The following is a 13739-nucleotide window of genomic DNA, read 5'->3' as shown; positions in this document are numbered from 1 at the left end:
CTATGCATTCAATTTACAGGGTGGGCCATTTATATGGATGCACCTTAATAAAATGGGAATGGTTGGTGATATTAGCGTCCTGTTTGTGGCACATTAGTATATGTGAGGGGGCAAACTTTTCAAGATGGGTGGTGACCATGGTGGCCATCTTGAAGTCGGCCATCTTGGATTCAACTTTTGTTTTTTCAATAGGAGGAGGGTCATGTGACACATCAAACCTATTGGGAATTTCACAAGAAAAACAATGGTGTGCTTGGTTTTAAAATAATTCTGTTCATTCATGAGTTATTTACAAGTTTTTGACCACTTATAAAATGTGTTTGACTTCAAAATGGCCACCATGGTCACCACTCATCTTGAAAAGTTTGCCCCCTCACATATACTAATGTGCCACAAACAGGACGTTAATATCACCAACCATTCCCATTTTATTAAGGTGTATCCAAATAAATGGCCCACCCTGTACACTATCAAGTAGGGATGGGAAGATTAACCGATATGTATCGATACGCGGTTATGCGCGTTCACGATGCGAGTGCATCGGTTGAGCAGCAGAGGATGAATGAAATTTTGGAAGCAAATCGAGATGCATCGGTTTTTGCGAGATGCATCGATTTTTCCGAGATACAGCTTATATTTTTAATATAGAATGTATTTTTTTATTTATTAACAAGTGTTGTCAACCTGTTTTTGGCGCATAATTTAATCGACCTACATAAAGTAAGCCTTAGCAACGGATTTGCGGATGTGCACACACTACAACTCAGTGTATCAGGTGTGCGGATGAAGCTAGTGGAGCGCCCTCAGAAAGCGCGAGAAGCAAAACAAACATTTTATTCCCCACTGAGTTTTAAATCTAAAGTATGGCAGCATTATGGATTTAAGGATGGACGACATGACAGGACAGATGCAATTTGCAAAATGTGCCGCGCATCTGTAAAATACGCGGGCAGTATGACTAATCTGATATCTCACTTGAAGCGGCGCCACGGTGTTGTTGTGAAAGCATCTTCCAGTGTTTCTGCATCCCCGGCTTTCACACTGCTTCAACCAGCTCCAAAAGTGGTGAGAAAAGCATTGCAAGTTTTTTTTTCCATGCGCAACAGTTCTGCTCGCTCTACGCCAATAACGAATGCTATTGCATTGTTCATCTGCAAAGATATTCAGCCTAGTGTCACGGAGAACGAAGGTTTTAAACACCTCCTCCTGTTAATTTTTATTTTATTATAATAATAATATTAATAATAATAATGATAAAAATAATGGGTGTCACAGTGGCACAGTGGGTAGTTTGACCACCTCACAGCAAGAAGATTGCTGGTTTGTTATATTTTTATTAGCCTGTTGTTTACAGTGACAGTGATGTTTCAACGCAGCATAACACTGCTAGTTCACCACCTTAAGTTTTGAATAATCAGTGGCAAAATATATCTTTGTAAAACTTGTTTTCATAGTTGAAAAGTTAAATCACAATTCTTGTTGTGCAATGCAAATTTTATTTATGTTGAAAGAGTGCAAATATATACATATTTTTTTAATATATATTGCACTTATACATTCTGTTTATCTTGAAAATAGTTAAATAATATGTGCTATATGTTCTAAAATGGCCCTCTACTGTAAACTGACACTCTGGCTCTGAGAGAAAAGCCAGTTTGTAAAAAAAGTCTTGGTTTTGCTTGGTTAATAAATAATCAAACTCATTCAATGGCACAGCATCCTCTTTCACATCATCTCATAAACTTGATCTAATTAGTTAGTGCTGAAATATCGCATCGTATCGTGATATGGGTGTGAATCGTATCGTGTTGCATCGCAATATGTCACAAATGTATCGCTAATATATCGGATCGTATTCTTTGTATCGAGATGCGTATCGGATCGGCATTATAGCTTAGATGCCCAACCCTACTATCAAGTGCTGAGCATAAGGCAATTTTATTTATATAGAGAATTGTCATAAACCATGATAATTCAAAGTGCATTACTTAAACAACAATGAAAGAAACAAGAAATAAAAACAGCAAAGAATAAAAATGACTTCTTCCAGCTAAAACCCAATGCTGGGAAACACCCATACACTCTCACATTCACACACACACACTCATGCACTACGGCCAATTTAGTTCCTCAATTCCCCCATACCGCAGCTTTTATCGCGTGTTGTTAGAACACCGAGTTACAGAAGTTACATATAGGTTTCTCTTCCTCTTTCCATACAAACACAGACAGACAGAGAGTAAACCCATGTGCTGTAAACACACAGGGATCAATACACACAAAGTAGTTTCCTTAATGAGCTCGATAAATTATAGACCCGCTGCAGGATAATTCCACTTAAATAAGGGTCACTGTGATAAAAAGGTCGCCACAGCAGAATGAACCGCCAACCATTGCAGCATATGTTTTACACAGCGGATTCCCTTCCAGCTACCAACAGCCACACACTCTCACATTCACACACACACTCATACACTACGGCCAATTTAGTTCATCAATTCCCCCATAGCACATGTGTTTGGACTGTGGGGGAAACCGGAGCACCCAGAGGAAACCCACGCCAACACGGGGAGAACATGCAAACTCCACACAGAAATGCTAACTGACCCAGACTCAAACCAGCAACCTTCTTCTTTTGTTGCCTCCTTTAAACTCCCATAAAACATGCAGATGAAAAACTCTGACTCCTTTAAACTCCGCAAATTTCATGTGTCATGAACTAGTCAACTAATCCCAGCTCAGCACTGCACCTCCTGTGATGTAAACATTGCAGATGTGCACATTGCGATGTTAATGCTGAAACAATATATTGTGCAGCCCCATACAGTGCATTTCATTAATAATCAGCTCATGTGGTCTCGACTCTCCTGTCGCCCCATATATTCCCACAGGACTGGATGTGTGCATTGTGTATTCAAGCCTCCCTCGGTTTAGTTCCCAAGCAGCCCATATGTGTGTGTGCTGTAATGCGTCTCTGAATAAAGCGTCTAAATAATCAACAGTAACCCCATTCTGCCTGTCTACGCTCATGTTTTACAACTGTGAGATCATTTATGATGCAAAGCTGTCCGAGTTATTAAAAATACCTTCTGATTTAGATAAAGAAACTAACATTAGAAATAAACCAGCCACTTACCCCTTAAAACATATAATTTTGCATTCGAGAACTCACACTTTATTTTAATGCATAATCCTCACTATTAATAAACCACTATATTTGACTTTTAACTCAATAAACTCTGCTAATTGATAGTAATTTGCTAATTTTATGCAGCGGATGCCCTTCCAGCTGCAACCCATCGCTGGGAAACACCCATACACTCCCATTCACACACACTACAGAGAAAACCCACACCAACATGGGGAGAACAAGCAAGTTTCACACAGAAATGCCAACTGACCCAGTCGGGACTTGAACCAACGACTTTCTTGTTGTGGAACCACAATGCTAACCACAAGCCACCATGCCGCCCATCATGCAGAATATGTACTTTGTACAAGTGGCAACTAGGGATGCAACGATTATAGTTTTGGGTTGTGTGATTATAGTCTGAGGAATAATCACGGTTTCACGGTTATTATGCTTTCATTGACTTAAAAACTACTAGTTTCTAAAATCAGATGAAAACTCCTTATATTTTAAAGTGCTATTTATTGCTGCTTAGTAACCAACTAATACTGTACAACACAAAAAAATAATGATAAACAAACAATAGTACATTTCTCTTTGGACTTAAAAATAAGTGAAAAAAACTATCTGACATTTAAACAAGTGATAATTTTAAGCTGAAAATAAATAAAAATGAATGAATAAATAAATGAATAAATGCATAAACAAATAATAAATAAACAAACAAATAAATAATTAATAAACAAACAAAAAATAAACACATAAACAAATAAATAAATAATAGATGAATAAATAAATAAATATTAAACAAATAAATAAACAATAAATGAATTAATAATAAATAAACAATAAATAAATTAACAAATAAATGCATAACAAATGAATAAATAATAAATAAACAATAAATAAACAAATAAATAAATAATAAATAAACAATAAACAAATAAATAAACAAAAAATAAATAATAAATGAATAAATAAATAGTAAGTTAACAAATAAATAAAATAATAAATGAATAAATAATAAATAAACAATAAATAAACAAATAAATAAACAAAAAATAATAATAAATGAATAAATAAATAGTAAATAAACAAATAAATAAAAAATAAATCAATAAAAGAATATAATAAAATGAATAAATAAATAATAAATAAACAAACAAATAAACAAACAAATAAATAAATAATAAATGAATAAATAAATAGTAAGTAAACAAATAAATTAAATAATAAATGAATAAATAAATAGTAAATAAATTAATAAAATAATAAATGAATAAAAGAATATAATAAAATGAATAAATAAATAATAAATAAACAAACAAATAAATAAACAAATAAATAAATAATAAATTAAATAATAAATAAATAAAGCAAACAGTATTTGTCTAACGTAAATCTATTATAAGTATTTTCTCATGCAAATGTAAGCATTTCTCCTTTAAAGAGAACAAATGTAGTCAGAGACTGCTGGATGTCTGTCCGAAAGGCACTTTAGATCAACCGTATTACAAAAATGTTTGCTCTTATTATTTTGTGTTTTTTTTCCTTTTTCCTTTTTGGATGCGGGTAGAAATGAGTATAAAAGCGTGAGTGTGTTGCAGCGCGCACACGTCACTCCCAATATGTGAGCACAAGCCATGCATAACTTTGTTTAGTTGCAGCCGTTTTATTCCGTGCCGCCGTGTTGAGGAGCCTTTACGATTAATAAACCTTGACAAATTAAATCGTGGTTAATAGCGAAATCGGTTAATCGTTGCATCCCTAGTGGCAACATCTTAAGAATAAGCAGGTAATAAGCCACAAGATAATGGTGAGAACTTGTAAAGCTAAAGTGTTCACATATACATCTACGCTCCAGAGCAAAAGCAGATGCTCAGACAGAAGATTAAAGATTACCAAAGCAAACTGTTTTTTTTTTTCCTCAGTGGATTAACTTGCATGGATTAATTGTTCACCTTAAAACTCACAATGTGTGCTACTTATGCATACATTTTAAACCAATTCTATAAAACATTGGAATCTGAGATGCAAATGTAGTTTTGACATGCACAAGCTCTTTTGAATGCAATGCAAAGCTCTTCCCACAGTTTAAAAGCTGTCTGTGTGACTCGCTGTTTGACTGGCGGTGGAGAACGCAGATATGCAACCAAGATCAGATACACTACTAAGCCATTGTGATGCAGTTTAGTGTTGACACATGAACATGATGTCACCTTTTGCTGTTTGACAATATTGGCCTCAACCTCATAAGTGTGACGGTGTATCATTCACAAGCTAGTGCAAATGAGCTTTTACTAAAACTTCCAAGAATTTAGTGTAGGTTCTACATGACACAGGATTACTACTATGGCAACAAATACAAAAGGGTTTCTGCAGATATCATAATGTCACAATTTAACACTTTTTAAAGACCTCTTTAAGACCTTTAAGTATTAAATTTAAGACCTATTGCAATATCAACAACACGCATACAGATAAATAGAAAATGCTAAATCACAAAATTAGTGGTAAAATAAATGTATTTAAATTGAACTGTACTGAAGACAGGTTAGATGCACCATTTAACAACAGAAAACACAAACAAACAAACAAACAAACAAACAAACAAACATCTTAACCAGTTAAACTCTGCTGCTATTTTGGGATTTCCGCCTGGATTTTGCCTAGCCAAATTTAAAAGCTTCCCAAATCCACATGCAGAGGTGTAAATGCAAAAATTTGGTATCATTTTGAAGAAAACCCTTTGAATTTTCATAAAACACTATTGAAAGTGTTTAAAATAACTGTATATGCTGTCTGTGTTATAATTAACACCTAAGAAAGCACGCTTTTTGTGTTTTTTTTATAAACTCATATTTGAAAGTGCATATTTTAGGTTGTGTGTGGTCTAGCGTGCTGTAATTATTGTTGGTGGTTCCTGCACATGTCTGTAATCATAGGAAAAAAGAAAAATGTCTCCACCATAATCTATGCAGAAGTTATTGTATTCCAACTGATGAGAGGTGCTGTACAAGCCACAGGGAGCGATCATTGTCTTCATATTTCACTATTCTTTTGTTTAATCAAACATAATTCACTGTGTTTGGACCACATCAGACATAAAAAAAAGGATTACTTATGCATATCACCTCAAAAACAGAGGAGAATGGCCCTGAAGAGCACAGCATAAGGTAAGAGATGAGCTGTCTGTGCTATCTGGGGCTACTTATTGATCATGAATGTATTGTTTTCACTTCTGTGCCATGGAAACACCACAATTCATTCGACAACTGTTTGATTTGTGAATATAATTCAGTAAATGAATGCTAGAACTGTATGAGCACCAGCAAGAGCTTTCATTTGAGCTATAACTTGTACATGTGTCATATGAAAATTATGAAAATTAACCAATGTTCAATACCCAGCTCGCGTATCCAAAATACTGTGTATTTAAGTGTAAATAACCTTTGTACAGTAGAATAAAAACCAAAGTGATGCATATGTGCATAAAATATAGATTTTACACTTTCAAACGAAACCACTTACGGGGGTCTGGTGCAATGCTAGCCCTTTATTTTATATATTATTATAAAATTAATAAGGTTTTGTTTGGGAACATTGATACAGCCATAATCTTCTTATGATACAAACACAGATTAAATATCTGATCTTTATTAAATAGTTTTAATGTTGTTTTGAAGTCATACCTGCATGTTATTTCAGACCCAATAGTGTGTATAGAATACATAGTGTTTGGTACACTGGAATAATAGTGTACAGAATATCTTACACTATATATTCTAATGTAATGTAATAACGTAGTGTGATGGATGTATATGATACATTTTCGTTTAAGTGCATTTGATTGGGGTAAAGTTGGCTTTTTATTCACACATTCTGACTTTCTTTTTAACAATATATTTTCATTAAATTACTATTTTCAACTTATAAACACTGAAATCTTATTATCAGCCAGTGACTATCAACATATAATATTGTTCACAGTCAATTAAATGGTGCTAATGTTATTTTGAAGTCAGACTGTTAGTCGTGCTGTTTCACATTGAACAGTGTATATATGAGCAATTCCGGCTTTTTACATTAACATTTACATTAAGTCACTTAGCAGACGCTTTTATCCAAAGCGACTTACAAATGAGGACAAGAAAGCAATTTACACAACTATAAGAGCAACAATGAATAAGTGCTGTAGGCAAGTTTCAGGTCTGTAAAGTCTAAGAAGGAAAGTATTAGTACTTTTTTTTTTTTTTTTTTTTTTTGGGGTACAGTTAGTGGTATATCCAGAGAGTCAATTGCAGATTAGGAAGCAAAGTGAAGACTAAATGGTTGAGTTTTTAGTCGTTTCTTGAAGACAGCGAGTGACTCTGCCGTTCTGATGCAGTTAGGGAGTTCATTCCACCAACTGGGCAGATTGAATGCGAGAGTTCGGGAAAGTGATTTCTTCCCTCTTTGGGATGGAACCACGAGGCGACGTTCATTCACAGAACGCAAGTTTCTGGAGGGCACATACATCTGCAGAAGTGAGAGCAGATAAGAAGGAGCAAAGCCAGAAGTCGCTTTGCAGGCAAACATCAGAGCTTTGAATTTGATGCGAGCAGCAACTGGCAGCCAGTGCAAACGGATGAGCAGCGGAGTGACATGTGCTCTTTTAGGTTCATTAAAGACCACTCGTGCTGCTGCGTTCTGGAGCAGCTGAAGAGGTTTGATAGAGTTAGCTGGAAGCCCGGCTAGTAGAGAGTTGCAGTAATCCAGTCTGGAGAGAACAAGAGCTTGAACAAGGAGTTGAGCTGCATGTTCAGATAAGAAGGGTCGGACCTTTCTGATGTTACAGAGTGCGAATCTGCACGATCGAGCAGTTCTAGAGATGTGGTCAGAGAAGTTTAGTTGGTCATCAATCATTACTCCAAGCCTTTTCAACATTTTGGATGCAGTAATAGTTGCCCCATCCATCCATTTTTATTTTCTTTAATGTTTTCACATTTTTGAGGAAAAAGCGTCGTTATGGATGTGACATCTCTCCGTTATGGATGTAAAATTGACTTTGGTAAATCAAATAGTATAGTTTTAAAATACTGACAGATGCATTTTTAAGTATTTCTGAAGTATTTTAAAATACTTGCTTACACAAAAAACCCAGAAACCGTTTCCATATTTTGGCGAAAACTTATTGCTTTTCATGGCAAGGTTGACATTTGCACAGTGTTTTCATATAGGGCTTTTATAGCATATGGAATATCATACACTATATATTATATATATTTCTCTCTCTCTCTCTCTCTCTATATATATATACCAAATAACATTCAAGTAACGTTATGGCATGCTATTGAACTTGTAGGGTATGATAGAGGCTGAGGTAAAATCGCCTTAAAATTCGCACATTCAAACTTTTTAAGATATACAGATTCTTACTATAATTTCAGAAAAATATTATTTCCAAATTCTGAAAAAATGAATTATTATTGTCCGTCAGTGACTATTAAAGTACAACATTGTTCGTGGTCAATAAAACAGTGCTAGTGTTGTTTTGAGGTCATACTGAACAGTGTATGTGTTTATCCACTGTATTTATAGTGTATAGATTAGAATATCATACACTATTTATTTTCTATATACACTATTCGGTCTAAAATAGCATTTAGGTATGAGATGCTATACAACAAGTATGCTATGCTATAGAAAATTAAGTGCATGATAAATGTGTATGACACATTTTCGATGTAGAAGTGTAGTCGCGTATTAACATTTATGTTATCATCACGATGAATAGCAAATAAATGTGTTATGATTGCTTTTCCAAAAACACATTAATATACTATGCCTTTAGTGCTGTTTGAGGATTGTGGTGGATTAAAAGCAGCAGATGGAGACTGAACATGATGCTGGACTCACCGCACAGTAACGTTACAGCCACGAAAATGACGATCCACCGCGGTGCCATTCCGCTCCAATCCCCGGACAAACACGCCTTTACACCGCTTTACTACAGTAAACACACATGTCTGTCAGCGCGTGCTGTCCTCGAGCTGGTGCTGAAAACTAGACTCATTTAACCACTAGATAAACTAGCACGCTAACAAACAAACTGTACACGAACACGAGCCTCAAAATGAAGATTATATCCTTCAAAACGCGTTTAAAATCCAGCACTGCAGGCGCGCAAACCTGTCGATGTTTCCTGTAACAATATTAACGCTATTTTTATTTTACATCCCGCGTTTTTCCATCGCAATCACAGCATTATTTGGACGATCGATTCCTGGATAAATCAAACAGCGCCTGAAAGTAGTGCGTGGATGACATCACGCGCAGGCAGAAAGACGCTGTACTGTCTGGTCACGTGACTCCACGCGGACTAACACAGCCAATAGGAGATCAATGCGAAGAGCGCGGATAAATCGATGCCTGGGATCTGGATGTAGGTCAGGAATCTCTGTTGGCGCGAAAAATCATGACGATGGATTTGATTTATGAATTATAAATATTACATAACGTAATTCATTAATGTTCATGTATTTATGTGGCTTGTCTGTCTTTTATTCCATTATTACTTCATAATCACTGTTTATTTTGTTGTGTTTATTTTCTACGTATTCTCACTAGAAACTTCATACGCTTAGACAATATTATATGAATATCATATCATATAGAAATATAATGGCAATGAAAGGCTGGATTCTGTATATAACTGCTTGACGCCTCATAAAGCAACAATATCCCCTGGAAAAAAATCTAAACAATTTACACCTTAATAATCCTGGGGAATTGTTGAATGAATTCTGGCTGAATTAAATTAAATTAAATTATATTTACATTAGCTGTATTAATGCATAAAATACATATTTTTTTATTGTACAAAAAAACTGCATATATATTTAGAACACATGAACTACAATCAGCAATAGATATATGGAAGATATGTAGGCCTATATATATATATATATATATATATATATATATATATATATATATATATATATATATATATATATAGTGCTCAGCATATAATATGAACCCCCACAAATCTCTCATTTAAATTAATATTTTCTATTGGATGCTTTACAATATTATATTTGTGCATATACATTAGATTAGTCAGCCAAATCTAGAGCTTATCTAACAAAATAACTTACGATCATGGTTCAGAAATTAGTAGTTCAAATGTATATGTTAAAGAAAAATACAAAAAATCTTTTTTCAAAAATATCAAAAATCAAGAGAAACAAAAACATGTATATAATTTTGTTGAAATGTAGTTTTTTTTGCTATATTTTTGCATGAATTTAAATGTATCATCTTTCCATTTCTAAAGATGTTCTGTAAACAAAATATAATTTAATAAATATATATATGTTTACTAAATCTGTTTTGTTCAAATGCATCAAAATATATTACCCATGCACTTAGATGACCAGTAGTGTTTTAGTCAAGGCATAATTAAGGAAACCTTTATATTTGGACATGTTATTCGTATATTTCGTTACACAATTAGTGAATATAGCTCTATTACATAACAAACAGATTGATGTAATCCCTCCATATCCATATTCAAAATATTTACTATCACTATCAATAACTCTAATAACAATAATTCTATTAGATTTTATTGTAACACGGATCGGCTCCATTTTTAATAACGAAATTCATGTTTGTATTTTCTTTATATATAGATAACCCAACTAACCAAATACGAATCTATGGCTCCATCTAGTGGAGAAACAATTAACACCCCCATTTATGAATATCATTTCAGTTCATCATTTACAAACTTATTTCTCATTATATTATTAGTAGTATTTTGGTGCATTTCTGTTCACAACTTAAACAGAAATTAATTAATTGCTTTACGACTCTTACATGTTGTAGGCCTCATTCATTCATTCATTTATTTTCCTTTGGCGTAGTCCCTTTATTCGTCAGGGGTCGCCACAGTGGAATGAACCACCAACTTATCCAGCATATGTTTTACACAGCGGATGCCCTTCCGGCCGCAACCTAGTACTGGAAAACATACACATTCTCTCTCTCTAAAATTTTTTAATCATATTAATCATATTAAATATCATATCATATTAAATATTAATCAAATATTAATCATACAGGCTTAAATTTGGATTTTTTTTCTGACTAAATTTAGAGACCAATCAAAACACCTCAACTACCGCACAGCAACGTGCTACAAACCAATCAAAACACCCCAGCAACCGTCCAGAAACTCTACAAACCAATCAGAACACACCGACAACACGTTTATAACCAATCAAAACACTCAACAGCTGCACAGCTTTGATAAAAAACGAATCCGAAACCGTTCATCAACGCTGAAAACCAATTAAAACACAACAAAAACAAGCGCAAAAACATCCCAACCGCTGCCAAAATCCATCCACAAAGGATTTGGTTCTTAAATATTACTATAATTTATTTCCCAGTACTTGGGTTGCAGCTGGAAGGGCATCCGTTGTGTAAAACATGCTGGAATAGTTGGTTGTTCATTCCGCTGTGGCGACCCCTGATGAATAAAGGGACTAAGCTGAAGGAAAATTAATGAATTATTTTAATTTATTCATTTACTTTGGTAAAGTTTTTGTCCTTTATTTTATTCTCGAAGCAACACAGGGCCTCACAGCAAGAAGGTCGCTGGTTTGAGTCCCGGCAGGGTCAATTTTTGTTTCTGTGTGGAGTTTGCATTTTCTCTCCGTGTTGGTGTGGGTTTCCTCTGGGTGCTCCAGTTTCCCCCACAGTCCAAACACATGTGCTATAGGGGAACTGATCAACTAAATTGGATTATGAGTGTGTGTGAATGAGTGTGTAATATATATTACTTGCATTAATTAAGAATATTAATCATACAGGCCTAAATTTGGGATTTTCTGTGTGACTAAATTTAGAGATCAATCAAAACACCTCAACAACCTGACAGCAACATGCTACAAACCAACCAAAAAACCCCAGCAACCGGTCAGAAACGCTAATAACCAAACAGAACACTTGAACAGCTGCACAGCAATGATAAAAACAAATCAGAAACTGTATGTCAATGCTTAAAACCAATAAAAACACACCAAAAACAAATGCAAAAACATCCTAACAGCTGCAAAAAACCATCCACAAAGCATTGATTTTCTTAAAAATGACTACTTTATTTCCCAGGACTGGGTTGCAGCTGGAAAGGCATCCGTTATGTAAAACATGCTGAATAAGTTGGCAGTTCATTCCGCTGTGGAGACCCTTGATGAATAAAGGGACTAGGCTTAAGGAAAATGAATGAATTATTTTAGTTTATTCATTTACTTTGGTAAAGTTTTTGTCCTTTATTTTATTCTCGAAGCGACACAGGGCCTCACAGCAAGAAGGTCGCTGGTTTGAGTCTCGGCTGGGTCAATTGGAAAACAAACTCAAAAACATCCCAACAGCTGCTAAAAACCATCCACAAAGCATTTGGTTCTTAAAAATATTATAATGTATTTCCCAGTACTGGGTTGTAGCTAGAAGGGCATCCGTTGTGTAAAACATGCTGAATAAGTTGGCGGTTCATTCCACCGTGGCGACCCCTAATTAGTAAAGGGACTAAGCTGAAGGAAAATTTATTAATTATTATTTACTTCGGTAAAGTTTGTCATTTATGTTATTCTCGGGGCGACATATTGGCTCAGAGGTTATAGAACTATGACCTCACACCAAGAAGGTCGCTGGTTCGAGTCCCGACTGTACCAGTTGGCGTTTCTGTGTGGAGTTTGCAAGTTCTCCCCTTGTTGGTGTGGGTTTCCTCCGGGTGCTCCAGTTTTCCCCACAGTCTAAACACATGCGCTGTTTGTGAATGTGAGAGTGTATGGGTGTTTTCCAGTTCTGGGTTGCGGCTGGAAGGGTAAAGTTGTCGGTTCATTCCGCTGTGGCGACCCCTGATGAATAAAGGGACTATAAGCCAAAGGAAAATGAATGAGTCAGTTTTATTCTGGACTGATGTGCAGCAGTCTTGCGTCCTCAGTGGGGCAGCATTGTGTTTTGATAAGCTCCTAGAGAGTGACTGGGGCCTACGTGACAGCACTTTTGTTTTCTTGTCCATAATTCGATCTACAACCGTGGTGCTCACATAAAAAGGTCAACACTGTTCAATTAAACATTTTCCCAAAGTTTACATTTAATTAAACACAATCATTTTACAATCCTGTGTGTAGGCTGAAAATGAAGCTGTAATGCGCTTGGTCATAAACATGACCAGAAGAAAACTAATTAAATCTGCTGTATCCATGCATAAATGATCCTTTCACCGTAGCAGCGCCATGTCGTCTCATTTATCAAGCTTTAATCTGAGCATTTGATGAGCTGTTCACTGAATTATTAATGTAATTGCCATTGCTGAATGACTTTACTATGAACCACCACTGCAGGCAATTTATTTCATCAGATCTCCATTGAGCTCAAACACACACTCACACACACACACAGTTTCTCTCTGCAGCCTTGGCCCCGTCTGTAGATTCGATTTTGTGGCTTCACCAGGAGCCAAAATCATCAGCAGATTCTGTGTATCTTATAAGAAGTCGAGTAAAGTTATATGAACAATTTTTTCCTTCCCCCAATGTGCTGTGTTTCCTTTTTT

General features: G+C 35.2%; 1 protein-coding gene across 1 annotated transcript in view; it reads right to left on the bottom strand.

Moving 5' to 3' along the window:
* The window catches only part of igsf8 (immunoglobulin superfamily, member 8), a 32064-nt gene extending 22629 nt beyond the window's left edge, over positions 1-9435 (bottom strand). Inside the window, exon 1 of the mRNA NM_207099.2 lies at positions 9029-9435. Within this exon, the coding sequence (NP_996982.2) occupies positions 9029-9077 (49 nt within the window). The 5' untranslated portion in view covers positions 9078-9435. The remainder of the gene's footprint in view (positions 1-9028) is intronic.
* Between the last annotated feature and the right edge of the window lie 4304 nt (positions 9436-13739).

Source organism: Danio rerio, chromosome 6, assembly GCF_049306965.1.
Source record: "Danio rerio strain Tuebingen ecotype United States chromosome 6, GRCz12tu, whole genome shotgun sequence".
Taxonomy (NCBI): Eukaryota; Metazoa; Chordata; class Actinopteri; order Cypriniformes; family Danionidae; genus Danio; species Danio rerio.
This window is presented reverse-complemented; position numbering and strand designations above follow the sequence as displayed.